This window comes from Aspergillus terreus, genomic scaffold (assembly GCF_000149615.1).
Source record: "Aspergillus terreus NIH2624 scaffold_9 genomic scaffold, whole genome shotgun sequence".
NCBI lineage: Eukaryota > Fungi > Ascomycota > Eurotiomycetes > Eurotiales > Aspergillaceae > Aspergillus > Aspergillus terreus.
In genome coordinates, this window is record NT_165932.1 from 1,161,344 (window position 1) to 1,187,656 (window position 26,313).

The 26,313-nt window shown below is 51.7% G+C and overlaps 7 protein-coding genes across 7 annotated transcripts; 6 read left to right on the forward strand and 1 right to left on the reverse strand.

Annotated features, from left to right (window-relative positions):
* Positions 1-90: 90 nt before the first annotated feature.
* Positions 91-1,132, forward strand: ATEG_06683 (SIR2 family NAD-dependent protein deacylase; the record flags this gene model as incomplete). Its single annotated transcript, XM_001215861.1, has 2 exons — positions 91-421; positions 501-1,132. 2 exons carry the CDS (start codon positions 91-93, stop codon positions 1,130-1,132), a joined length of 963 nt encoding a protein of 320 aa, XP_001215861.1.
* Positions 1,133-1,865: 733 nt separating this feature from the next.
* Positions 1,866-5,331, forward strand: ATEG_06684 (putative SNF2 family helicase/ATPase; the record flags this gene model as incomplete). Its single annotated transcript, XM_001215862.1, has 3 exons — positions 1,866-2,503; positions 2,649-4,848; positions 4,906-5,331. The coding sequence occupies 3 exons, from the start codon at positions 1,866-1,868 to the stop codon at positions 5,329-5,331; spliced, it is 3,264 nt and encodes a 1,087-aa protein (XP_001215862.1).
* Positions 5,332-8,766: 3,435 nt separating this feature from the next.
* ATEG_06685 (serine/threonine-protein kinase) lies at positions 8,767-10,938 on the forward strand (the record flags this gene model as incomplete). The annotated part of the gene is made up of 8 exons (XM_001215863.1): positions 8,767-8,809; positions 8,897-9,019; positions 9,088-9,199; positions 9,265-9,469; positions 9,544-9,699; positions 9,762-10,216; positions 10,274-10,303; positions 10,359-10,938. 8 exons carry the CDS (start codon positions 8,767-8,769, stop codon positions 10,936-10,938), a joined length of 1,704 nt encoding a protein of 567 aa, XP_001215863.1.
* A 1,486-nt stretch (positions 10,939-12,424) lies between these two features.
* On the forward strand, positions 12,425-15,055 carry exg2 (putative exo-beta-1,3-glucanase; the record flags this gene model as incomplete). Its single annotated transcript, XM_001215864.1, has 3 exons — positions 12,425-13,513; positions 13,562-14,574; positions 14,641-15,055. 3 exons carry the CDS (start codon positions 12,425-12,427, stop codon positions 15,053-15,055), a joined length of 2,517 nt encoding a protein of 838 aa, XP_001215864.1.
* Positions 15,056-17,012: 1,957 nt separating this feature from the next.
* ATEG_06687 (uncharacterized protein) lies at positions 17,013-21,289 on the forward strand (the record flags this gene model as incomplete). Its single annotated transcript, XM_001215865.1, has 6 exons — positions 17,013-17,359; positions 17,416-17,663; positions 17,722-18,826; positions 18,885-19,599; positions 19,650-19,700; positions 19,748-21,289. 6 exons carry the CDS (start codon positions 17,013-17,015, stop codon positions 21,287-21,289), a joined length of 4,008 nt encoding a protein of 1,335 aa, XP_001215865.1.
* Positions 21,290-22,697: 1,408 nt separating this feature from the next.
* ATEG_06688 (uncharacterized protein) lies at positions 22,698-23,402 on the forward strand (the record flags this gene model as incomplete). The annotated part of the gene is made up of 2 exons (XM_001215866.1): positions 22,698-22,945; positions 23,015-23,402. 2 exons carry the CDS (start codon positions 22,698-22,700, stop codon positions 23,400-23,402), a joined length of 636 nt encoding a protein of 211 aa, XP_001215866.1.
* A 669-nt stretch (positions 23,403-24,071) lies between these two features.
* Positions 24,072-25,944, reverse strand: ATEG_06689 (serine hydrolase domain-containing protein; the record flags this gene model as incomplete). The annotated part of the gene is made up of 3 exons (XM_001215867.1): positions 24,072-24,903; positions 24,963-25,398; positions 25,452-25,944. 3 exons carry the CDS (start codon positions 25,942-25,944, stop codon positions 24,072-24,074), a joined length of 1,761 nt encoding a protein of 586 aa, XP_001215867.1.
* Positions 25,945-26,313: the final 369 nt, after the last annotated feature.

A 26,313-nucleotide genomic window follows, 5' to 3' on the forward strand; every position in this document is an offset into this window, starting at 1 on the left:
TACTTCTCGAGTGCTTAATGCTATAAAGCGCGTTAATCTTTTTTTGAACAGCTTCCACCAAACCCTCTTCCAGCGACTTGATCGCCTCTCATGGCTTCGTCAGTTGTCCCCGCAGCTGACCTCCGGTCATTTACAGACTACTTGAAAAGATCTAGACGAGTAATCGCCCTTCTAGGTGCCGGGATATCTGCTTCCTCGGGTCTTCCCACATTCCGTGGAGCTGGAGGCCTCTGGCGGACCTACGAAGCCACGGATCTGGCCACTCCAGAAGCCTTCGAAGCCAACCCCGATCTAGTGTGGCAGTTTTACAGCTATCGAAGACACATGGCCCTGAAAGCGCAGCCGAATCGTGCGCACCATGCTCTGGCCGAACTAGCGCGAAGGAATAAAGATTTCATCACTTTGACCCAGAATGTTGATGGTACGAGAGGCCTGTTTATCTGACCCCCTTGAGCGTCTCCTAAGGATTGTTGCGCTAACAATCTGCTATGAGGTACCAGGCCTTTCCCAGCGAGCCCAGCATCCCTCAGAGCAGATCCACCTTCTCCATGGGTCCTTATTCACAGTGAAATGTACCTCGTTTTACTGCAACTACTCGCGACACGACGACTTCACCGATCCCATTGTCCCCGCACTTGCTATCCCGAGAAACCTCCCCGAACCCAAACCATCCGCAGATGACAATACTGGCGAAGAGGCCTCTCGAAGCCTATATAATGCATTAGGGATAGCGGAAGGCGAAGAGATTGATATATCAGATGACCGGGTCCCACTCCCGGGGTTGAGCACCGATGTTCTGCCAAAGTGCCCTGAATGTAAGGAAGGGCTTCTTAGGCCCGGAGTGGTATGGTTTGGCGAGAGCTTGCCCACTCATACTCTGGACACGGTGGACAGCTGGCTGAGGTCTGGTCCGGTGGACCTCATTCTTGTCATCGGGACGAGTTCTCGTGTCTATCCGGCTGCAGGGTACGTTGATAAAGCTCGGGCGCGGGGAGCCAGAGTTGCCGTGGTGAATATGGATCGTAACGATGTTGGGTCTTCTGGTTTGAAAGCTGGTGATTGGTTTTTCAAGGGCGATGCAGGTATCATCGTTCCCGAGATACTGAAGGGAGTCATCGGAGAGATCCCATAATCAGCCTCCAGGGAAAAAAATAAAGGCAGAATGATAGTCCGGAGACACTAATTGCACTGCTCGTCCGTATTTTCGCAGACGGTTTGCCGCTATAGAAGGCGCTTGTGCCACCACCACTACAGGACTATCTGCCTAGTCTGGATGAAAGATATGCGACCGAAAGTTCTAAAAATATTTCTTAGCCGTTATTAGTTCCAGAATTACCCCGGAAGATCTCCAACAGCACTGTGCTGCGGCCATCACGCTTTACTGAAGTCGGTGTAGGAGACGCGATGATGCGCGCGGTTGCCGGGGCAAATCCCAAAACAAACCAAGCGATAGCGCTATCGATAATGTGGCACCAAGAATTCTGGTCTTTCACCACCCACCAACTTCAACCCCACCCCACTCTCTCAAGTTCGAGAATCAACCCTCCTACGGTCATAGAAAGATTCAAGGTGAGTGTGTCTTTTTATTTATCTTAGAATCATCTGGTTAGCGAGTGGCCTACTCGAGAATCTGCCGCTGAGCGAACTGTGCTAACCTTTGGCCTTACCCAAGATTTTTTAGACCTCTTTCGTGAAACGCCTCTAAGTTACGATACTCATTCGATATCTCTTCCATACCCTTCGTGGTATATGGAAATTAGAGCTAGATATCTCGCAACTGGGCCTGCCAACGCTGATAAAGCCTCAGCGCGTCGCCCTAGAACCCCACCACATAACCAAGAGCACAGGCCGCGCTCATTACCAACATGGCGAAGGAGAGCGAGAACCCATTGAATCCCAATACTCCTCGCAAGCCGAGTGAGCATCCCCACCGGCCTCTCCCCAACCAGCCGGAATTCGGGAAGCCCTCGCCTATCCGCCCAGTGCATCACCACAACCAACGGCCCAGCAATCCGTTCAACATCCCGAAACCCAACCGTGCGCGACCAGAGCATCACCGTCCTCCCCCGCAGTCACGTCCACAAGGCTCTGTTCCGCATGGAGCTCCTCAGCAGGGCTATCGGCCTCCGGCTACTCCGGGTGCTGCCATGGCCACCCCGCGTCGCAACGAGTCCTACGATCCATTCAAACCCGTTCGGCCCTCCGCCTACAATAACAACCGATTCTCGCGCCCCGTTAATGAAGATGTTGTCGAGATCAGGCGTCCTGAGAATGTGACCTTCACGACCCCGCGCGCTCCCAAGACGTTCTACAACTCGAGACCCTCCGCCATCAAAATGTCCAATGCATCCAAGAACTTGAAGAATTTCGTAGACCTGACCGGAGAAGGCGGATTCACTCCAAGCGCACGGAGCCGCAATGCGGGTTTTGGTTCCATGGACGTGAATGGATACGTGGACTCGGCGAAAGCGAACGAAAACATCAAGGCTCTCCTAGAGGGAGCGTTCGAAGATGAAGATGAAAAGCAGCCACCCAAAAAGAACAAGAAGAAGAATAAAAAGAATAAGAAGGGCCAAGAAATCGCAAGATACTGGCAAAGAGAAGAAAGAAAGCTCGGATATCGATGATCTGGCTGCTCAACTGCAAAGCGTCACTGTGGACGAGCCTAGTGTTGATGATACGGACGCCAAGGATGAGGAAGCAGTGTCTACTGAGCAGGTTGCCGACGAGAAAGCGGTGAAAAATGACACGGATGACGACAGGGGATCTCTCAATGATACTCAGGTGGACTCTGAAAATGAAGACGCCGACGAGGAAGGGGAAGAGGATGACGATGACGATGGCGTTGTTGAAGGACTGAAGGTCAATTTGCTTCCTCATCAGCGCCAGGGCGTCAGATGGATGCGCGAGAAGGAAGTGGGACAGAGCAAGAACAAGGGCGTTGTCCCTCGGGGAGGCATTCTAGCAGATGATATGGGTCTTGGAAAGACAGTCCAAGCCATTGCCTTGATGCTCACGAACCGGAAGCGCGCAGACGGCCGAAGACGAGCCCCGGAGTCTGACGATGAAGGGGAAGATGACAGTGTTAACGAAAACAAGGACAGCTCGAAACTGCCTCCAGGTCTGAGCAAGTCTACACTGGTTGTTGCTCCATTGGCCCTCATCAAGCAGTGGGAATCCGAGATCCTTGCTAAGGTCGAGCCATCTCATAAACTTCGTGTGTGTGTCTATCACGGTGCCACGCGAGCGAAAGCAACAGACCGTCTTGAAGATTACGACGTGGTCATTACGACTTATGGAACGTTAACTTCCGAACACGGGGCCAGCGAGAAAAGCAACAAAACATCTGGTCTCTTTTCTGTCTACTGGTACCGCATAATCCTGGACGAGGCGCATACCATCAAAAACCGAAATGCGAAAGCAACACAATCTGCTTACGCATTGGATGCAGAATATCGGTGGTGTCTTTCTGGAACCCCTATGCAGAACAACTTGGACGAGTTGCAAAGTTTGATCAAATTCCTGCGCATTAAGCCATTCAATGACCTTGCGGCCTGGAAGGACCAGATCACGAAACCTTTGGCTAATGGTCGTGGAGGACTTGCCATCGAGCGTTTGCAAGTTGTTCTCAAAGCTTTCATGAAGCGTCGCACAAAGGACGTGCTGAAGCTCAATGCAGACCTGAAGCCGGGCGACCAAGGTTCTGAAGGAGGGCAAAAGAAGTCCTCGGGCTTCCAAATCACCAAGCGTGAGGTGATCAAGGTCTCAGCTGAGTTCATGCCCGGTGAAATGAACTTCTACAAGCGCCTCGAACAGCGCACAGAGAACAGCCTCGAGAAGATGATGGGCGGTTCTAAACTTGACTACGCCGGTGCCTTGGTTTTGCTGTTGCGTCTTCGCCAATCTTGCAACCACCCTGACTTGGTGAAAAGCGATCTTGCCAAGGACAAGGACGTGCTTCTCCAGAATGGTGCCTCTGGAAGCCAGACTGCGCCCGGGAAACAAGATGACTTGGATAGCATGGCAGATCTTTTTGGAGCACTGAGTGTGGTGTCCAAGAAATGCGATGTTTGTCAGGCTGAGTTGAGCTCCAACGATGCGAAGAAGGGTGCTAGTAGGTGCCAGGAGTGCGAAGCGGATCTGAACATTAGCTTTACGGGAAGCAGAAGCAAAAAGCAAAGTGGCCCCCACGGGGAGATTGTGGATCTTACACAATCGCCATCTGATGGCCGATCCAAATCCCAAGGGGCTCGTGCCCGCCGGAACAGGCGAGTTGTCCTCGATAGTGATGATGAGGAGGAAGATGGAGAGTGGATTGTTCCTGAAGACCAGCGCACCATGCCTCATCTTGGAACCGCTGGAGGCTCAGACGATGAAAACGCAGAAGGCGGCGGTGAATGGCTCAACTCGGAAGATTCGGAGACTGACGAGGATGGGCCTGAGTCGCCCACGCGCAACCGAGGCATTGTGAAGAAGACAGACCAGCAGTCCGATTCCGAGGAAGATATCTACCTGAATCCTGGCGAAGGCGAAAACGATATCCTCCCCTCAACGAAGATCCGGCATTTGATGAAAATCCTCCGACGAGAATCTGCGGATCATAAGTTTATTGTCTTTTCGGTCTTTACGTCAATGCTTGATAAGATTGAGCCTTTCCTCAAGCGAGCGGGAATTGGATTTGCGCGATACGACGGTGGGATGCGCAACGATCTCCGCGAAGCTAGTTTGAACAAGTTGCGAAACAACAGCGGGACTAGGGTCCTTCTCTGTAGTTTGCGGGCCGGTGCGTTGGGTCTGAACCTCACTGCGGCCAGTCGGGTGGTAATTCTGGAACCTTTCTGGAATCCTGTAAGTTCCCTCTCATTCGTCTTCTACTGTCTCATTTCGGCTAACCGTTATGATTAGTTCGTTGAGGAGCAAGCAATTGACCGTGTCCATCGGTTGAACCAGACCCTGGACGTCAAGATCTACAAGCTGATTATCAAAGACACCGTCGAAGAGCGTATTCTGGACCTCCAAGACCGTAAGCGGGAACTTGCCAATGTCACCATTGAGGGCAAGACGGCCGCTGCGAAACTCACAATGAAGGACATGATGGCGCTGTTCGGGCGGGACGCCGAGTCCAGATATACGGGCGAACGTGGCAATTTAGAGCTTGCACAGACGACCAGGCTTCTGAGCACTACAAGCGACACTCCTTCCACCGAATCTCGGAAGTCTGATGACTATCGCGTTCCACAGGGTTCTTATCCCAGCTCTCGTGACCATAGCAGACAGCCGGAAAAAGGGGCATCACGGTCTGAGGACTCCATCTATGGTCGACGATGGTAGACAGGCAACGGCAGCTCAACCAGATTATTCGACTCATAAACATCAAGGATACATAACATGCGGATGAATGCATAAATGGGTGTTGTCAGAGGCAGATGTGGGTAATGACTAGGGAGTTATTCGGAGGACAGGTTTGGTTTCGGTTTCATTGGCACGAATTCTATTTCACGCAGGTATTGATGGATATATCATAGTCTACAGTCATGTATGTCTTTATTTGCGAAAGTACAAGTGAGTGTACTGTTACGGTGTCTGTAGCGCCTTGACAATTGTGATGTCTATACCAACAAGATATCATTGATACTATCTATCACGTGATGAGGAAAACTGGCTGGCGATCTATCACGGCTACGATGGGATTTAACGGTAAAGTAGGCTGCATCACAAGACGATGGAGATCAGGTTATTAGGTTGGAGAGAACTGTGATTGAGTGGATATGGTGTGATAGAGGGAGAGACCCCCTGTCCGGTTGATCAAGCGGGGATTTGAATCACCATATTGGACTTGACATACTATGCCTGATACGCTTGACGCAAGGACTGGAGGGTGTACGTACTTCGTACGTATATCGGAAGCAGAGTGGAAGACGGATAGATGTCACCTGGCGTTAGATCGTGCCTACTGGCTTGGCAATGGCATGGATTTGACGACTAGGTCAACTCCGGACGGTATGGAGCATATCTTCCATACGGAATCGAGATCGAGCGACTTGGACATGTCGTGGGTATCGGTTCTACTTTCGTCCCTTTCCCAGATCACGAAGCCAGATGAATCCGGGCGCCCCCTTGCGTAAGAGTCGATGCATCGAAAGTCATTCTAGAAGATCGAGAAAGCGAAAAGAACCCCGACGAAGACGCCAGCAATTTGACACATCATGCAAGGGCCGGTCAAAGAAGTAAAAACTGGAGCAAACCAAGAAAAAGCGGTGATCGGCTGGAGCGAGACCCAGCCATTATTCATGACGTTTGCTTCTTCCTGCGGCTGCGCAAAGATGAGACCCGGCCTTCGCTGTCAGAACCCATTTGCTTCGCTTTTCCTTGCCCCTGTCGGTGTGTACTCCGGTACATAGCGATATGAGGGTGTGACGCGGGGATCATCGTCGACTCTAACAGCCCAACAGAGGCAACTACAGACTGCCAAGCATCCTGTCGGAGGAGCAGCCTTATTCGGCTTGTTGGAGCCCAGTCGGAATGGCGACTGAAAAGAGAAATGAGATCGGCACCGTTGGCGCGCAGATACTGGCCGCGATGAGAGACGGGTCCACTTCATCTATCGACTTAAAGGGCCGAGTGGAGGCGCTCTCCAAGCCTAAACTGGCCGATCCTGGTCAGGGGGGCTCCAGAAGCGATGGGCGACGGCTATGGTTATCCCTCCTGAGCACCGTAGTGAAGAGAAACGCTCATCCGCAATTCTATGGCATGTGAGTGGCAGGGGCAGGAGACTCGTTTTAGCTAGGCCGGCACAATGAACAGGAGTGGGTAACTATACGGGGTACTAACTAGTAGTATCTCCAGTGCACAGGAGGCCAAAGCCCATAACGTCTTGTCTAGGCGAGGGTCGAAAATAGATCTGTGGATCGGGATCTCGTCTTGTGTCTTTCCATTTCTTGACTGTCTGTTTGAGGAAGTACCCCGTACAGAGTACAGAGTACAGAGTCCAGGACGGGACAGACCTTCAGAAGGCGGACGAAGGCCGGGTCGGAATGAAGGGACCATCTGAAACCTGAAACCTCAAAAAGGTTTTCTGGCTGACAGGGATGCCATCTGATGCGACATGCAGCTAAGGGAGGCAAATAAATAGATGATCTGCGTGGTAGTAATACAAGTAATAATTATATGACGCCGGGGGATCCTGTCAGAGGTGAGTTGGCGATGCCTCGACGAGACATGGAGGATTATTATTATTATTGTTCCTGACTGCAGCATTCCTTCGTGCGGATTCGGCGCCATGTGTACACGCAACTGCATGCCGGCGCCTCAGGGACCAACACATGCTGAACACATGGACACACCGACTGGGATGCACCACTCTCTGCGGTTGGTCAAAAACGTGGCGGCCACGAGATAAGAGCCGTATCAAGGTTTTCACAGTCCGGAGCAGACGGAGAGCGTCATCAGCTGTAAAGAGATGATCTTCGACGGATCACTTTTGGAACCGACCGAGGTATGCATAGGAGGTACACGCACTCAGTAACATTTTAAGGGCCAACCGTGGTACCGGCGATGATGCTTTCTATCAAATCTTCCATCCTCCGTAAGCGGTAATATGGATCCATCCCTAATGCTTACTATCGTAGTTCGTCGCGATGACTCTCTCATCTCCACCGCATTTCCCATCACCCTTCGCTTCTCAGTTCCCACTTTGGTGCTTGGTGTGGTTCCTCGTGGGGCCCAAGCGGGCATTTCTTTCTTCTGTGATGGCTCCTCTCATTCCGAGGTTTTGATGGAGGTGACTGAGGAATGTATGTTGCAGTAACGTTTATGATTCGGATGAGGTCCTAGGTATATCTTCATTACAACCAGGATTGAAGCTAAATTATCCCCCCCCCTGAGGCTGTCCTGGCCCCAAGCAAACCCCCCGGTCTCAAGATAGCTTAATCTTAGTCGCTGGTCGATGGTTCGTATTGATCCCTGGGCGTAGGATTTTTCTTTTTTCTACATATAGTGTCATCTGCACCAGCGTGCAGTTGACTGTTCGCAAATTTTGGTTCTTCTCGTCTGATTAAATCCAGAGGCCAGAGACCTAAAGTCTTTTCGATCAGTACAAAAGCCCGTCCTTGATAAAAATTCTTATAGTTGTTCTTTGGCGTGGAGACCAACGACGACGCCGGTTTTTAGGGGCGGCAGCTCATCCACGTCGGAACCACCAAACCCAATCCAAACCTACCAAACGCTTGTCCTCTTCCTCTCCTTCTCTCTTCTCTCTCCAACTCTCTTTCTCCCCCTCTGTCATATTCTCCTCCCACCATCCTTCTATTTCAACCATCTGCAGAGGCGCATGTCGATCCTCTCTCCGACCGCCCTGTCATCTTCGCCATTGCTGTTGTTTGGGGTACGTTTCACCCGCAAGACATTCCCTGGCCCGACCTAGCTATCGGGAATCTGAACCCCTCCGCCCACGTTGGTCCCGGACACTGGGCAACGACAGTCTCACCATTCCCAACACCGCAATTCTTTGTTCGCGGACTGACACCGGCTTCTCACCGTTCTAGGTCGATGCTCCGATCCCTCCCAGCTCTATAAACCTGCCTCGCCGCTCCGTCTGAATCCCCTAACCCCCCTGTTCCGTTGTGTCGATTCGCCGCCTCCGGTCTCCTCCCATTATTAGTACATATCGCTTTCCCTTTGGTATATTGCTCCCGCGTGACCTCCAGTGGGATGCAGCGAGCAGTCGTGTCGTAAAAATTCTCTAAATTCGTCACATACCTTCTCAGAATGGGAAACTCGCAAGGGAAACCGATCGCCGAGGGCGATGAGGGTGCGTATCATCCCGATCACCGGTGCAGGTCTCGTATCGGCGCCTGGTCAATCAGAAGCGAGCGAGGTCTCTAACTGTTGGCTCCAGTGAACTTGAATCAATTCCGCTTGCTGCGAGTGGTAGGCAAGGGGGCGTTCGGAAAGGTCCGCATCGTCGAAAAGAAGGATACCGGTTTGACGTTCGCTCTCAAATACATTCGCAAGGAAGAAGGTAAGCCTCTTCGACCCGGTTGTCCGTCTCCTCCCGTGTCTCAGCTGATGGTCTTTCTCGTTCCGCAGTGGTTCGTTCGGAAAGTGTACGGAATATCATTCGCGAACGCCGCATGCTAGAACATCTGAACCACCCATTCCTATGCAACTTGAGGTACAGCTTTCAGGATATAGAGTATATGTACGTCACGGTGACAGACCTTGGGCCATTGGAGAGACCGTCGTGGTCGCTGATAATCAATCCAGTTATATCGTGGTCGATCTCATGAACGGCGGTGATTTGCGGTTCCACATCTCCAGAAAATGCTTCACGGAGGAAGCGGTTCGATTTTGGGTCGCCGAGCTGGGTTGTGCCCTGCGATATATCCACTCCCAAGGCATCATCCATCGCGATGTGAAGCCAGATAACGTGCTACTGGACTCGGAAGGTCATGTCCATTTGGCAGATTTTGTATGTTGTCCGCTTTTGCCTCCAGTCATCGACCAAGCGCCCTGAAAGCTGATATTCCCCGTCCCCTTGCACAGAATGTGGCCTCAGACTTCCGACCTGGAAAACCTCTCACAAGCAAATCCGGAACGTTGGCGTACTTGGCCCCCGAAGTGTACGAAGGAGGAGGATACTATTGCGAGGTTGATTGGTGGTCATTGGGCGTCACTTTCTATGAGTGCATCTATAACAAGGTTCGCCAATCTTTGGAGACTGTCGCGTGTCCACAGTTGTGAAGTGCTAATTCGGTGAGCAGCGACCGTTCGAAGGCCGCAGTCAGGATACGTTAAGTGACAACATCAAAAAAGCCCAGCCAAAGTACTATGTGACAAATCCGGCAGTTTCCGTCCCGTGTCTGCGGGCCATGGCAGCTTTGATGGAAAAGGACCGAAGCAGACGCATTGGTGCGACCGGTTTCGAGACTTTCATCTCTCATCAATTTTTCGCTGATATTGACTTTGTGGCTCTGGAGAGAAAGGAGGTCCCACCTGTGTTCCGCCCATCCAGCGATAAGACGAATTTCGATGCCACCTATGATCTCGAGGAGTTGCTGTTGGAAGAGGCGCCGCTTGAGGCTCGTGCCCGCAGGCAGAAACCCCGAGCGGAGCTGAGGGAGGATGCGACTGCGAAGGAGATCAGAGAAGACGAACTTCACCGCTTGATAGAGACGATGTTTGAGCCATTTGATTATACGAAGGTGACATATCGAGGGTACGTCGACCACCATGGCCGCGCTTTGCGGTGCTTGGAGTTGCTAATCAGCCACAGAAATGCCGCCGAAGCCATTGCGGCTACGAAGTAAGTTGAGCCCTTCTGCAACAATGTCCGTACCTCTTGCTAACATGTACTTCAGAAACCCCGAAGACTGCCTCCCCATAGCTACTTTGACGCATTCCCGCCAATACTCCCAGCCCGATTCCTCCCGAAACTCCCCTCCGCGTAATGATGGATCAGTGAGCCGTTTGACGCAGCCCGACAATTCTTCCCCAGTTACCGCGTCTCCTGTTGGCGAAACCCTTGAACCCCAAAATTACTCGCCCACGAACCTTCAAAACAACATGGCGGGCTCTCCGTCCTCTCAGTCGCAACTGCCTCCAGCCCCAGTCGCAGCCCCAGCCCAACCTCCGCCACCTGCTCCCTCTTTCAGCCGCCCGTTGCCTCCTCCACCGGGACGCCCCCGTGGCGCCACTCGCAAGACCAGTAAGGGAGGAGGTGTGCAGATGGTCCTAGAAGAGGCGGGTAGCTGGAGCGAGCTTGCTGACCACAGCGCGACCCTTCCGGCTGAGGGGTACGATGCGGCGTCGGCCAAGGGGAAGCCGTCGAATAGTGGCATGCTGTCATTCCTGAGTCGGAAGAAGGGTCGTGACCGGAGCCCCAAACCACAGGAACCGGGTGTGCTTGGCAAGGAGGGCGCCAGACAGATTATAAGTTGAAGAGCGTGAGTTCTTGAAAAGCAGGGACAAAGCATAAGTCGTTCGGCCCCGCGTGGTTTTGTCCTGGCCTCACCTCCGGACGATGCCTGGTCACTAAATGGAAGGCGCAACAAGATTCGATGCTACAACGATGGCTGGTCCGTCCTGACAGTGGCCACTCTCGGGAGTCGGCAGTTCTGGCGCCTCTAGACAGCATCGAGCCTGCAGCGGCTTCGTCAGAAGCGCATGATTGAAGGATTCTGGGAATCCATCTGGAAGAACCCGACATTCATGCGAAGTAAAAAGAAAACAATACTAAAAAATGTCGAACATAGAGGGCTCGGCCATCTCGATTTCTTCCCCTGGCCTTTGTGATGATGACATCATCATCATGTGGAAGACTCAATAGTCGTTGCCTCGTGCTTCGATACTACGTTAACCAGTGTCGATTCTTGTTCTTTGGCGCAATTTTGGAGTGCATCATGATACCGTTCTAATCTCTTTCATATTCCTTTTGGTTCACTTGGGTTGGCTGCAAATATCTCATCCCATACACCATCTTTATCGTCATCTTTCCCTATAGCCTCTTCGTTCCTCCTGTTCGCCTTGTTTGTATCATGCAATTGGCTGTGGAGTTGTACAGATGGGACTGACACATGACATGTCTAACATAATACTGGAGCTGCGCGGCGATTCTCTTTTGCTTTCTACTGCATATCTCTGTTTCATGGCGTGTATTCTATTTCGGTTCAGTTGCGTTCCCTCTGCGGCGTTTCCATGTATACCCCTGGGGGACACCATTGCTTTGGAGGTGGACTTGTGGAAGACATCATACTCGAGCAGGGGCTGGATATATCCGTCCGTTTTGATGACAGTACCTGTTGGGCTTGAGGAAGGGTTTTGTTCTCTCATCCTCCACGAAGACATGGGTAGACAGATAGGTTATTCAATATTGTTCAAACCTGGAAGATATTCACCGCCTTTGGTTGCGGCGCAACTGGCGGCTTCCCGCTCCGTGATCCACTCCATCTCCACCATCGCAAGGAGTCGAGATGATCAGCCACGATCGCAGATGAAGCTGATACAATGTCCGGCCGAGGAATCCTGGTCGTACAAACTCACCATTGTGTCGCGTCAACCGAAAGGTCTGGCCTTGCATCAATCTGGAAGTATCTGAGTTTCACTGTGACGCGACTATAGCGGCCGCCAAGTTTGTTTACCGTCCAACGAGAACTACAAAAGTAGTCGATCTTGGCGGGGAACTGCCTAGCTCGTCCAGCAGCGCGCTTCCCACGTCGCCATAATTATAGCTCCATTGGAGGCTAGGCAACTTCTTCCCCCTTCGCTCGCTTTCACCAACCCGATGATATTCACCGTATGATCTCGTCCGGACCTGCGACTGTCTAGTGGATCCATCAACCGCGCGACCACATTCCAACCCTCACTGCCAGCATTCTTGTCGAATCCACGCACCCACTATCGCTCATTCCAGTCAACCTAGACTTGTATGCCGAGCCACTCGCGCAGTCGAGACCGCTACCGCGGCCGCGATGAAAGCGAGCCCGAGCGCGATCGGAGACACTACTCGCGACGACGATACCGGGAGACAGATTACGAAGATGACGAACTAGACGACGACGACTACGACCGCCGCCGGCGATATCGCCGAGACGACGTATACCGACGCTCGCGGGGCCAATCCCGCGGCTACGAGTCCCACGAATACCACGAAGACGACGCGAACGAATACGATCTCGCCGGGGAAGACCCCGCGGTGCCGCTGCGACGGTCGCGGGGCGATGAACGAGAACGATCCGCCGGGGCGTACGACGACTACGACTCTCCCCGAAGGCGGGACCGACACCGGGATGGCGACAGACGGCGACGGCACCGCGCGTATGAAGCCGAGGGCAGTCCGCCGCGCGGGGCACCCGATCACAGACGACACCGGTCGAGGGATGACCGTCGCGAGCGGGCATACGAGTCGGAGCGAGAGGCGAGACGACACCGTCGGAGGGAGCGTGGGCGCGAGGCTGCGGCGGCGAAGCACCAGAGCAGCGATTCGACGAATAGCGGGTCCCATCTGCTGAGTGCGGATGCGCTGGCGAAGCTTCGCTCGGAGTATGACAAGGAGGACAGGTCGCGGGCAAAAGCAGATGCGAAGGCCGAGAAGAAACAGAGGCGCAAGCGGCCGGTTGTTGCAGACCAGCCTCGGCGGTTGGATCCCTTCCCTGAAGAGACGCCCCGCGGTCAGTCGAAGGGGAGGATTGTCTCCGGCGCGTACTTGGAGGAAGGGAGGAGTCCCGAGATGAAGGTTCGGCATCGGGGCGGGGGAGGCGGCGGTGGTGCAGGCTCGAAATGGCGCGACGAGGGTGCGTCGGATTCGGATATGGACGGCGCGGAGGGAGGAACCCCGTTCTGGAAGAAGAAAAAGACGTGGATTGCTGTCGGCGTGGTCGTTGTGTTGCTGGCCATCATCATTCCCGTCGCGGTCGTCGTTTCGAAGAAAAACAACGAGAAGAAGTCGGATTCAACGACGGACGACACTACACCGCGGAACTCGAACCTGGACGGCATCAGTCGAGACAGTATTCCGGTAAGGCAGTGGACATGTATCGATGGGAGCAGCACTAACGCGGTGCAGGACTACGCAAAGGGAACGGTGCTTGATCCCTGGACCTGGTACGACACGATGGGCTTCAACGTGACTTTCACGAATGAGACGGTAGGCGGCTTGTCCATCATGGGTCTTAATTCGACCTGGGATGATTCCACTCGGCCCAACGATAACGTTCCACCGTTGAATGAACCCTTCCCGTACGGCTCGCAGCCAATCCGGGGCGTGAATCTCGGTGGCTGGCTGTCAATCGAGCCTTTCATCGTGCCCTCGCTTTTTGAGAGCTACTCCAGTGTTGATGGAGTGGTTGACGAATGGACCTTGTGCCAGAAGCTGGGAGACTCCGCCGCCTCCAGAATAGAACGACACTATGCCACCTTTATCACCGAGCAGGATTTCGCAGACATCAGGGATGCCGGACTTGATCATGTTCGAATCCAGTTCTCCTACTGGGCTGTGACGACGTACGACGGGGACCAGTACGTCCCGAAAATCTCGTGGAGGTATCTCCTCCGAGCTATCGAGTACTGCCGCAAGTATGGACTCCGAGTCAAACTAGATCCGCACGGGATCCCGGGGAGCCAAAACGGCTGGAACCACAGCGGCCGCCAGGGTCCTATAGGGTGGCTGAACGGGACGGACGGCCAGTTGAATCGCAAGCGCTCTCTCGAAATGCACGATCAATTGTCGCAGTTCTTTGCGCAGGATCGGTACAAGAACATCGTCACGATCTACGGGCTCGTCAACGAGCCGATGATGCTCAGCCTGCCCGTGGAGGATGTGCTCGACTGGTCGACGGAAGCTACTAAGCTCATTCAAAAGAATGGAATCACCGCCTATGTTACAGTGCACGACGGCTTTCTGAACCTCAGCAAGTGGAAGCAAATGCTGAAGACCCGTCCGGACCGCATGTTCCTGGACACCCATCAGTATACCATCTTCAACACGGCCCAGATCGTGATGAAGCATACGGAAAAGATCAAGCTCGTTTGCAACGACTGGCACAGCATGATCCAGCAGATCAACACTACAAGTGCAGGGTAAGTTGTCTCGCTCCGGCGACTTCAGACTCTCTTTCAATTGAATCACTCACTCATATCCTTCAGATGGGGCCCAACAATTTGTGGTGAATGGTCACAGGCAGATACCGACTGCACCAAATACCTCAACAATGTCGGCCGCGGCACGCGCTGGGAGGGTACGTTCTCCCTCACCGACTCCACGGCCTATTGTCCCACCGCAAAGAGCGGTCCATCCTGCAGCTGCTCCTCCGCCAACGCCGACCCGTCTCAGTATTCAGACCAGTACAAGAAATTCCTGAAAACATACGCCGAGGCACAGATGTCTGCTTTTGAGACTGCCCAGGGCTGGTTCTACTGGACCTGGCATACCGAATCTGCGCCGCAGTGGAGCTACAAGACTGCCTGGAAGAACGGGTTCATGCCACAGAAGGCGTATGCACCGGATTTTAAATGCGGTGATGATGTGCCGGATTTTGGCGACCTGCCGGAAAACTATTAAGGGGATTGCACTGTACAGATTCGTTACTCATGCAGCCTGTCACTTTGTATTTTGTTAAGCATTCTGGAGTTTATGTGTACATAAGTTGTGGGCATTTGCATCACCTGCGGTATGTGTGTTTCATTCTTACAATATACAGGACACAAGATTTGAGCGTCATCAACTTCATGAGGATCAAGAATTCGGAACGCCTGGTCTGGCTTGCAGCAAGAAAAAGAAAGGAAAGATACCAATAAGAAAAACAAAACCAGATTATATGCTGCTGCCCCGAGAGCATCGTCATCTATCATCTGAGCCAGTCAGAAAAGGACAATCGATCGGTTGGCCTATGAACGGCCAAAAGAGAAGTAGGACCCCCATGTCTTAGGCTTGGTCTCCTTTCTCGTGGACTCTATCTCCGTCACCACGGAGTTTTTCTCCAGATCTCGTAGCTTGTGAACTTTGTACTCGTCGGTTTTGTGTCGTGCCTCGCGCTTTGGAGCCACTTGTGACCGAGGGAATCGGGGAGTCAAAGGCGTTTTGATAGCTTGAGTGACATGCCGAGCGGAACGACGGATTGTCTCGCGCATTGCCCATTGACGCTTTTTGGCAACAACGAAGAGTACGGCTGAAGAAACTATGGAAGTGGGTCAATGATACACGCCTGAGGATGGAGTCCCCACTAAAGTACTCACTTCCTATGACCACAACCACTCCGACAATTGTGCACAGAACAATCATCCCGGTTGAGGACATGCCAACCCCTTCTGAGGATGGCCCCTCCGCTCCGGCTTTGTTCTGCTCTTCGGCGGTTTGGGGATAATCCTGGGCCATCGATTGCACCACCAGGGTGCATAGGGCTAGGTTGATGGGTGTATTCAGTGTAAACATCTCGTCGTGAAGGTTTTGTAGGGCTGTAGATTGTATGTCTAATGATCAAAAAAGACGGTTCGTAAAGAACGAGGGAACGACAAGTGCAGGAAACAAAGCTGGGTACGGACATAGCGAGATGATAAGTCCCATCGAACCGCGAATGAATCCTTCGTACCTGAGCAAGTACCAGTTGCCTAGTGACTGGTGTATGGATCAACGTGCAGAACACGAGCTGGGCTCATTCTGCAGACTAGATTGGTTCGCATGGGTGTGTCGAAAGCGTGAGGAAATGCGCGGGCAGCGAATCATCCTCGAGATCTGCTGGTGACGATGTGATGTAGGCGCTGGGATCTGTGATAACCGCCTTGGCCTCTAACTAACCGAAAGGCAGCAACCAATGATGGAGACGCGCTGACCACCGCCAGGAGACAACTCCCATGTTTCATTAACGTCTTCGTCTGCGTGCAGGGGAGCGTAGGGATCTATTTTGAACAATTTGTGGTGGGTTTCGAGGATCATCGGCGGGCGGTGGGCAGGGGTTCAATCCTGGTGTTTTGGCTGTCGAGTCGTATATTGGAGACGGAACTGCAGCTGCAGATTATGCTGTGTGACTGCCTTGTCGTGGGATTTGGGCACCGTTATGGTGTCTGGGCGTGCATGGGACACTGGATTGTAGTTGATGCTTGGGTGGTTACCAGATGCGGTAGGAGTGTTCGAATAGAACTGGTGGTAGGTCCGGTATTCATGAGTTCGTGAAAAATATCAAAGAGATTTTTCGATATTTCTTAGTGAGGACTTGCTGGTTTCATATTCAATGACGAGATGACGTCGCTTGGTACCTACTAGGCAGGTAGCTGGTATTCCCAAATAGGAAGTCACCACTTTCTCGATACAGGAACTCCCACGTCGACGCGTCTACCTTTTGAGGCTATCATCATTCTCTCTCTTCTTGACTACCTCTCTACAAACTTCAATTGCCGTCAATCAAGAAGCCGCCTCCACGGGCTACTCACATCATCCGTAATACACATCTCCTATTTCGTCGTATAGTCAATCAATGTTCGGGTTGGTGCTCGCCTGGTTTCGCCGCTGAGATAACCAAGCAATGGACCAATACGTGGAATACAGCGACACACTGCTTTCGCAAATGCCAGATACCATTAACAACCATCCATCTCCCGGTTTAGAGGCCGTCTCAAGCATTGTTGCCAATGCAAACGAGAGTCCGGCAAAGCGTGCGCCCTCGCCATTGCTCATGCAACGCCCACAGAGCTCTGGGATTGACCTTACGGCGTTTTCTTTCGCAAAGCCTCTCCCCTCTGGGAAGACCTTTTCTCTACAACCCACGGAACGATCGGGTCAAGGCGGTCGTAAGCCACATGAGACTGAATCCCGAAAGAAGCTCACACCAGTTGAAGTGTGTGGTACCCCAACCCAGAGAGGCCAATTCAGGTAAGAAGAGCTACCTAACTTCATCGGACTGCGCTGACTCATCTCTATCTTTCTAGACAACCTAGGAACCCTTTAGTCAACCTTGGGGACACTCTACACACCCACATCTCGGAAGGATTGCAGCCACCAACAGGCCAAACCCAGGAGGGGCAGACGACAAAAAGCAAGGATATCACACATTCAGATACAATATCTGGTGGTCAAGGTGACTCTGAATGTCCGACCAAAGCTCCAAATACAGGAAGGGTCCAGTCACAGTGCGCTTCAAACCCCCAGCTCTTGTCTCCTGAGAATGAGGACTCAGGTATGCCCATAGCTGAACGTCGTGGCGAATGCCCTACTGACCATGCTTCAGGGAATAGAGTCCCCCGTGTTGATCATACCAGGGTACCTATCACAGGCTGTATATAAATTCACCAAAACTAACCGTCACCAGACCGAAAATACACCTCAAGAATTGCCGAGGCGCACCTCTGATAGAGTAAAGAGAAAGCACTCGACTGAAGGCAGTGGGCATGGAGGAACCCCAACAGCCGATACTTCTACAGTTATCCAAGCACCAGAGGTCCTTGAGGGCAATGGTGTCAGTGGACCCAAAAAGCGCCGCCGTACGAGCGGGCGGAAGACCTCCTCATACTCGGTAGTGCCTGCTGATAGTGACACTCAAATGACTGAGGAAGCCTTGTTTCAAATCTTGATAGCCCGGATGAAGGAACGCGAAGAAAAGGAAGCCGCTGCTCTTGATGCAAGGGAAGAGCTGGAGGGTAAACTCTCCATATTGGTTGAGGAAAATCAAGTCCTGCGGCGTCAGCTCGAGGCCATGGTCATCCGGCTACAAAAGAAGATCGCTGAGTCCAAGTCGTATCGATCCCAGATAGATGGTTGGAAAAATCGGGTCGCAAATTTCAAAGGCCTCCTCAATGAGGTTGGTTCTGATTATGAGACCCTCCGCAGCGAGGTGGTGCATCTCAAGACATCAAAGGAATCGCTTGCTGGAGAAAGCAGAGAAATATTGACAGAGATCACGGATCTGAGCAGACAAGTCTCCAACGCTACCAACACAATGAGCGAGTTGCGAAAAGCAATCGCTAAATCACAGGACACGATCAACACCTTACAGCTGGCTCTGACGAGCGAGGAAGCAAAGTGTGCATCTGTTTACGTCCAGCTATCCGATGAAAAGAAAAGAGCGCTTTCTTTAGAGGCCTACATCGGAGAGACGTCGAATGCACAATCAACCCTGCTGAGTTGTCTGAGAGCCGATCAACTCAACTTGGTGAAGAAACTTGATTCTGCATTAGAGTCCATGAACAAACGACTCGAAGCCTCGCATACTAGCACTCAATCTGTTTTGGAGAATGCTTTGAAAAAGTGCCTTGAATCTCTCAGCTACATGAACGAGGAGTATACTGAAGGAAAGATCGACATACAGAAATATAACGAGACATTCCAGGAAGCTTTGGCTCGGTAGGTTGGGCCAATATGATTCAATCGTGAATACTGGACACTAATTCCATAATTTAAGCATGCAAGAGGCCACTCTCAACCTCGCCGCAGAACTCAGAACCAGCTCGGAGACAAACAGGAATTTGTCGACGGAGCTGAAAAGCCAACTACAGAGTGTTGAGGGCGAAATTGGTCCAGGTTCGACTCTGTTGGAACAGTTGACTGCCACAAAAGCAAGTTGCACATCTCTGGGAGCCATCTTAAACACATCCGTGTCGTGCGTTGAACAACTCGACAAATCAATCAAAGACGCACAGGATCGAGAATACAATCTTATGGAGCAAATGGGCCATCTGCAACAGAAGCTTTCTGAGGACAAAGCCCTTCCAGACCGTGAGGAAGAAGGCAGCTATGCAACAATTTCAAAGCAAGTTGAGCTTGAAGATAGGTTGAAGCTGCTATCCACGGAGCTCGCAGACTTGGTCAATAACCTTCAGGTCAAGGAAGATGATATCACACAGTTAAACGTTGCTCTACTCGAAGCCACCGGACGGCTACACGATGCAGAGACACGGGCAAATCAAGCTGAAAATGAAGTTACCGGACTGCAGGAGAGGGTTAAGTCGATCGAAGTCGAAGTCCGCGCAGAACTAACTAGAGCAAGTGTGATCTCACGAGACCAGATTAAGGCAAAATATGAACAGCAGTTACATGAGCTTCTCAGAGAAAAGACAGAAGCATGCAGTGCTGTGGAAGCCATGGCCAACAAGCTTCTTGCCGTCGAGAAAAGTCTCGTGAGTACACCGGTTCTACCACCGCCCATGATTTAGCTAATTATATACAGGTGGAAAGCGAAGAGTCTTGGGGAAAGAAGAAGAAGGAACTAGAAGACCTGGTGAGTATGAGACATGGCCTGTCACACTGAATGCTGATTGTTCGTAGATTGCGGAGAAAGAATGTCAGATTCAGGATATGGAGAGCCAGTGCACAGAGAAGGAACAAAAGCTCGCGGAGAAAGACGCTGTAATCAAGAGGCTGCAAGACGAGGAAGCCGCGAGGACTGCAGAGAAGACATCGTTGCTGCAACTACTCAACGCAGCCAATGAGGAAGTCCTTAGTCTTGAGAGCAAGCTGTCCACGTTGAACACGGATACTAAGGAGGAGCCCCAACGGAAACTTGCCACTCTCCAATCGGACATCTTGAAGAAGGAAGAGGAGTACAACAAGATTTGCAGCGAACTCTCAGCTGCAAATTTGGAACGTTCCAACTTGGAGTCCGGAAAGATAAAGGCCAAGGCAGAGATTTATGCACTGCTCCGAAGGGTTCAAGACTCTGAAGCCTGGCTCAAGAAGATTAGGAAGTCAATGTGTCAGAGTGGCATGATGTCGCCAGAGCAGCCTTTCTCAGAAGTATGGAGCAAGCTGGAGAGTCTCCTCAATTCGTCCTCAAAAGCTCAGTTGAAGAGCCCTGGACATGACAACTCTGTCGCCCTCCCGAACATCGGCGGTCTTTCGGACTGTCAGGTTCCTTCAACACCCCAGCATATCAGTGGGAGTCTTGGAAGAGAAATTGTCCAAACAGCAGAAGTGATATACAGGAGCCAAAGCATTCAAAGGAGCACACATGCATCGCCGGTCGAAGGGTTATCGAAAGGTTCATACTTGGAAAACGCCAGCGAGGTCGATCGTCCTCCACCATCCCAACAATCAGTCAACATCGTACCCTTCTCGAGCATTCGACAGCAATTATCCCTGGATCCGTGCTCAAGCCCACAAGATGCGCACAGTGAGTTTACCGAGATGCTTCTCCTGACGCCAGAAGAGAAAGAGATAGGTAAAACCACATCCACAGAAGGCAAGGCAGAATTGGTGGGACGTCCCGGAATTCCATTGGCCAAAGAACAAGTCGATATGGTGCCATCTACGCAGAGAAACGAGGAAGGAAATGCCGATGTACAGATGTGCGAAAAGTCCAACCCGGATCCTGTTTCTTTTGATAAACCTGAAATACCTGCGTGCAAGATCAAGGCCGTAACGTTTGAGATGGAAGACCAAGGCGCACCGGCAGCGAAAGGTCAGGCCGAAGTGCCTGAGCACGTCATCGACAATGAAACACCCAAGAAACCATCTGGCGCAAAGAAATCGACTCGCACGGATCAACGGACTTATAGTAAGTCTGGGCAGTCGTCTACCACGAACGTGCCAAAACAGGATGTATCTCAGAATGAATTACGTGCTGCGGCAGCCATGACCGAGGATACCAATATTCCATCTAGCAAAAACAAAAGGGCTAAGACAGCTACAGCCTCTTCCTGTCTAAAGAGGAAAGATTCGGACTCTGGTTGCCTCGGACGCAAGACAAGTCCAACAAGATTGGCGTCGGGCAGCAGCAAGACGCCATCCGCGAATGAGGATCAAACCAGCAGCCAGTTACCAACCCGGAGTGCTAGGCCCACAAGACGTAGGAGCCGGGGTAGGAGATAGGTGCTTCTCTGATGGGAGTGGATGAAAGCTGATCTGTGCAGGAGACAAGTACAATGCCCGATTTAACAGGCGTGGTTGAACGGACATGAACTCAGAGCCTGCGCCACACGCATTCCACTTCCCAGCTATAGTTCATGCAGATTTTCGCAAAGATATAGATTACTGCCGAGATTTCCGAGGAACGAATCTGAGAAAGAGGAATTGTAGATTCTCATGTGATATAAAACATGTTAATCGGCCCATATTGTACTTCTTAACGCCCAAATGCAAACCCTGAAAATACACAGACCAGAGACGTCAAGTCAGGATGATGTTCCGACGACCCTTGCTGTTCTGTCTAATATACATATCGTTCGTGGGGAAGGTGACTCGGTGGGAGTTGCGCTTGAGCCGTCAGTGATGCCGTGACGTCCCGTCCGTTTGATTCTGGGTATGGAAATCCGTCACCACCACAGCGTATTGACCGAATCGCGCGCGTAGATAGTAATCGCGCAAAGGAGGATGGAGGAGTCGAGGATCGACACTTATTTCGCACGACCACCCTTGGTAGCCTCAAGGAACAGCACCTTCTTCTTCACGACCGGATCGTATTTGAGCATGCTGAGTGGACGGTGGGCACGGGGCCGGATCATCGTTCGGAAGTAGCCAGTCATGGCCATGGAGATGAGACGAACAGCGACGGTGCGCGACTTAGCTGTGGAAGAAAGTAATGTCAGTGCGATGTCCCTCATCGGTTGGGCGCATGGCGGGGAGGGTTCGCGAGTATCTCATCCATCCGGAGAGGCCACGAAGTGAGATCGGTATGCGCACCTTTCTTAGCCATTGCGGCGGTTCGGGTTGAGGAACTGTGGGTTTGAGGATGTAGAGTCGTGGGATCAAACGGAGATGATGTTCGGAGAAACGGCGGAGAACTTTTGGGTCATCACGTGATGGTTCATGAAGAGTATATGTCACGTGATTTGATGTCCCTACAACGTCGATGTCTTCCTTTCCCATCAGTTACAGTTGGAGAGATACGAGAGATACTATGATTCGGCTATACATGGTCTCCGTGTTTCTCACTGGCATTTTTTGTAGGCCAAATAGTTTGGCGAAGCCTTTCCACCAATAGCTGCATATGGCTGACGCCATTGGGGCGATCATGTTCGAATGGACGTACGGACTACTACGAATAAAGCAGTCGCGGCATTTGCAAGGACACGGACGGAATCTACCTGAAGTGGATCAACTTGATAATTGCTTACTTTGAATTATGTATTGGTCTTCTGGCGGGAACTTTGCGGGCCTTTCACGGACGCTCTACGGAGACTCTCTAGACAGATGGTGGACAGTCAACTTATAATTTACTTGTCCCTCCTTCTATTCCAGTCTCTCCCTTACACCATTGAGAAATCATTGCATCGACAAAATGAATGCCACCGACGTCTCGTACCACGGTCCAGGGCGGATTTCCTTCACGCCGCTCTTGGCCGCGAATGCTATCCTCACAACCATTTTCACCGTCTTATTGCTCGTCCACATGCTTCTTGCCATTCGCTTCTGGCGGTTCTACGGATATGCTTTTGGCATGCTCGGTGGTCTTTTGTTAGAACTACTCGGATACGTGGCTAAAGTCCAGCTCGCCCGCGACCGAAGTAATAAGAATGCATACATCATGTATGGACCAGTCTGCAAGGATTCTATTCTAAACACCCCAGGCACCTTCGAAGCTGACACAAGTCACAGGTATATCATCGGTCTGACTCTCGGGCCTACCTTCCTCTCCTCATCGCTCTATCTCGGGATCAGCCAACTCCAACGACACTTCCAATCACCTTGTTTTTCCAAGGTCGGGCCACGGCTTTTCACGACCATTTTCATTCTGGGTGATTTTGCCTGTCTGTGCTTCATTGGGGTTGGAGGGTCCCTGGCTGCAATCTACGCCGAAAAGCCTATAGGAATAAATCTGATGATGGCAGGGCTGGGAACCCAGGTGTTGGTGACGGCAGTATTCTGTGTCGTGCTGTCAATGCTCGCACGCAAACTGTGGGAGGAGATTCTGCGCGGCGGGAAGAAATGGTATATTATTGGTGAGTGGACCTGGAAGGATACAGTAGTGGTTCTGGAGATCTAATTGTCATATTTCCTGCCCAGGCGCTTTGATAGCGGCTGCGTGCCTGCTGATTCGGTCTTGTTGGCGTGTGGCTGAGCTGCGGGGAGGATTCGATGGGCCTCTTGCGTCCAAAGAGGGGATTTTTATTGCCCTTGATAGTGTTCCAATGGTTATCATGTGCGTGATTCTCGGTTTCACGCACCCGGGCTTTTGGTTCGTGAGGGTTGAAAACCGGGCTCAATTGATACCCGGGACACCCAAGTCCGGCTGGTCGGGACAAGATATAGAGATGTATTAGTGGGTTTCTCGGATCTGAAGTAATTATATTTATAGTTGCCTGTATCTGGAGCCGATGGTGAAAGGCGAATATATCAAATGTAAGTCTCTAAGATGAAGGACTTACGCGTGGCATATATTATGATGGCGTCCTAAGGGACTTCTGCACTAAAAGTAAAGAGGAAATCAACGTGCACGAACGAGATGTACTGAATTATCTACATATGTCTGGGGACAACGAGTGCAATGGGTAGACGAAAATATGGACGAGGGACTCGATCACCAGCGATGATTGACTTGCGTTCAGAAGAAAAGATATTTAGAATACATATGTGGAAACGCCACCTGGGATGCATGCAGCTAGGATACTGGTTCTGAATATGAGTGAAATGAGGAGAGTTGCCTGCTCCGCCATCAAACCTTGTACAGTGTGTCTCTCATAACTCGAGGCTCTATCGCCAAAGCGACCCCAGAATGATCGAGATGAACGACAAACTCATCAATGGCGATTTCCCCGTACATTGGAGTATCAACCGCACTCCATAGACCTGCGCTTTGGTCCATAATCCGTTGTTGGCCATTCAATTCACCCGTGTCTGTCTCAAAAATGGCTCGGTATGCCACGCGACGAGACCCGACATCGTTGCCTTGACTATTTGGCGAATACCCTATATTCGTCATCTGCAACATCACTTTAACTGGCAGGCTGCCGGTCTGAGAAGCATAAGCCTCTACAACCGCCAGAAAGTCAACACCACGACTGACCCACTGCTCCACTTGGAGGCCATTCCTGTCCGCGGATACGGTAAGACTCGAGTTTTTGCTCAGATCGGACGACTCATAAGTCCCACACAAGCTCTTGCATGCTTCATAAAGGGTCTGATTCTCCAAATTTGGGATCAAAGACTGCAGGACAGTTTCGGAGGCGACCTCAACAACCGCCGCGCTGCTTGGACCGGCTGCCAGTATCGAAAGCGCAACGCCATAGTCCGGGGAGATAATCAGAAGCGAGTTGTACTGGCCGATACTCCCAGACTTAGTGTACAGGTCAATGGTGCGGCCGTGGGATATCTGACTCTTGGTCCTCATGATCTCCCAGGGACTGCCCACGGATAAAGAAAGACTTGAGGTGTGAGAACTCGGCTTCATCCAGCGTCTAGTGGCGACCGGTGAAAGCTGCTTGTTAAGCAGGATGTCACGGCCAAACTTTGCCAAATCAGACGACGAAGAGTACATCCCTGCTGTACTGGATAGCGACACAAATTAGAAGAGGCCAGTGGTACGGAAGCTCCCAGATATACTCACGGTGTCTCGTCACCAGTGTCCTGATACCAGCCACTCTCACCGCTTGGAATTACCCACGAGCCTTCGCCGCTAGGAATCGCATAAGTGGTGGTTGTCAGGTTCAAAGGTCGAAGGACTGAAGACTGAAGCAATTCGTCGAATCGACTACCACTGATTGCTCCCAAGATATATCCGAGCAGTCGGTAGGCAGTGTTTGAATAGACGGGTGTCGTTTGCGGTGCGAAAATCGGAGCTCTCCCGAGTAGACCCTGGAAGTATTCTAGAAGCAGTGATGAGTATGAATATTGAGAAACGTGGATAGCGAGCACGATACCTTTGCGATTACACGGTGGCATGCTAGCATTTCCTCCGCATTGTGGAACATCCTCTGGTGGCAGTAAAGGCAATCCAGCTTCTGACCAGGGGCCATCAATATCGGCCAAGTCTCCATAAGAATCTTCGTTAGACGTTAGCTTTTGCTCTCTCGTCCCTTTTTCATACAAAACTCACAATCCCTGCTGATACCAGATAGCTGCGAGGCAAGATCTCCGATCGTGATCTTGCTCCAGTCGACATGCGCAACCGAAGTATCGTCATCGAGATTAGCAGCGTCTTGAAGTTCAGGAAGGTACGTAGTAATGCTGTCATCCCAATGCTCCCAACCGTAATTGACCAAAAGTGTATACACAGTGAAGAGCTTGGAGACGCTACCGATTCTGTACAAGGAGGTATTGGTCACGTCTTCGGTGCTGCCAGCCGAATGGTTCAAAAGAGGCGATGAAAAATGGAAGTCAAAGAAGGGAGAGTCCTGATCATCCTGGGTGGACAATGCCGTGATGGAGATCGAGGACGAATTGGCAGTGAAGTCTCCATAGCTGCTGTGGCCCTGATGAATGGCCTGAATCAGGGAGGTTGACAGATTCGCAGTAACAGCTCTCACATCGGGGGAAGTCAAGAGCCCCGACGGTGGCGGAGCAATAGGGCCAAGGAGGAAGCCAGCCATTTTGCCTAGATAATAAGATCGAACAGCTCTCAATCGAAAATGATAGCGAAGTAGCTTGAAGAGAGTGGAATAGAAGTCTGGCGGCTGAGAGTCTGTATCAATATAAATGCCTGGCGGAGACGGAAATTCGACGGGATCATCGCGGTACCTTTTCGGCGGGCACTGAGATTCGTAACCAAGCGGAACTTTACGGGCTCAATATTGTTCAACTAACTCCTTCAACGCATTTAGCTGCTCGTCCACCTGCCTGACAGCCTGCGCGGTGTCCATGTGGGACACGCCTTTGCCGCCGTATCCCGCAGCTTGGCCGCTTTTTTCATGTAATCTTCAGCCCTTTGTCTAGATAGATCTTTGGAATCATCCCTGGCT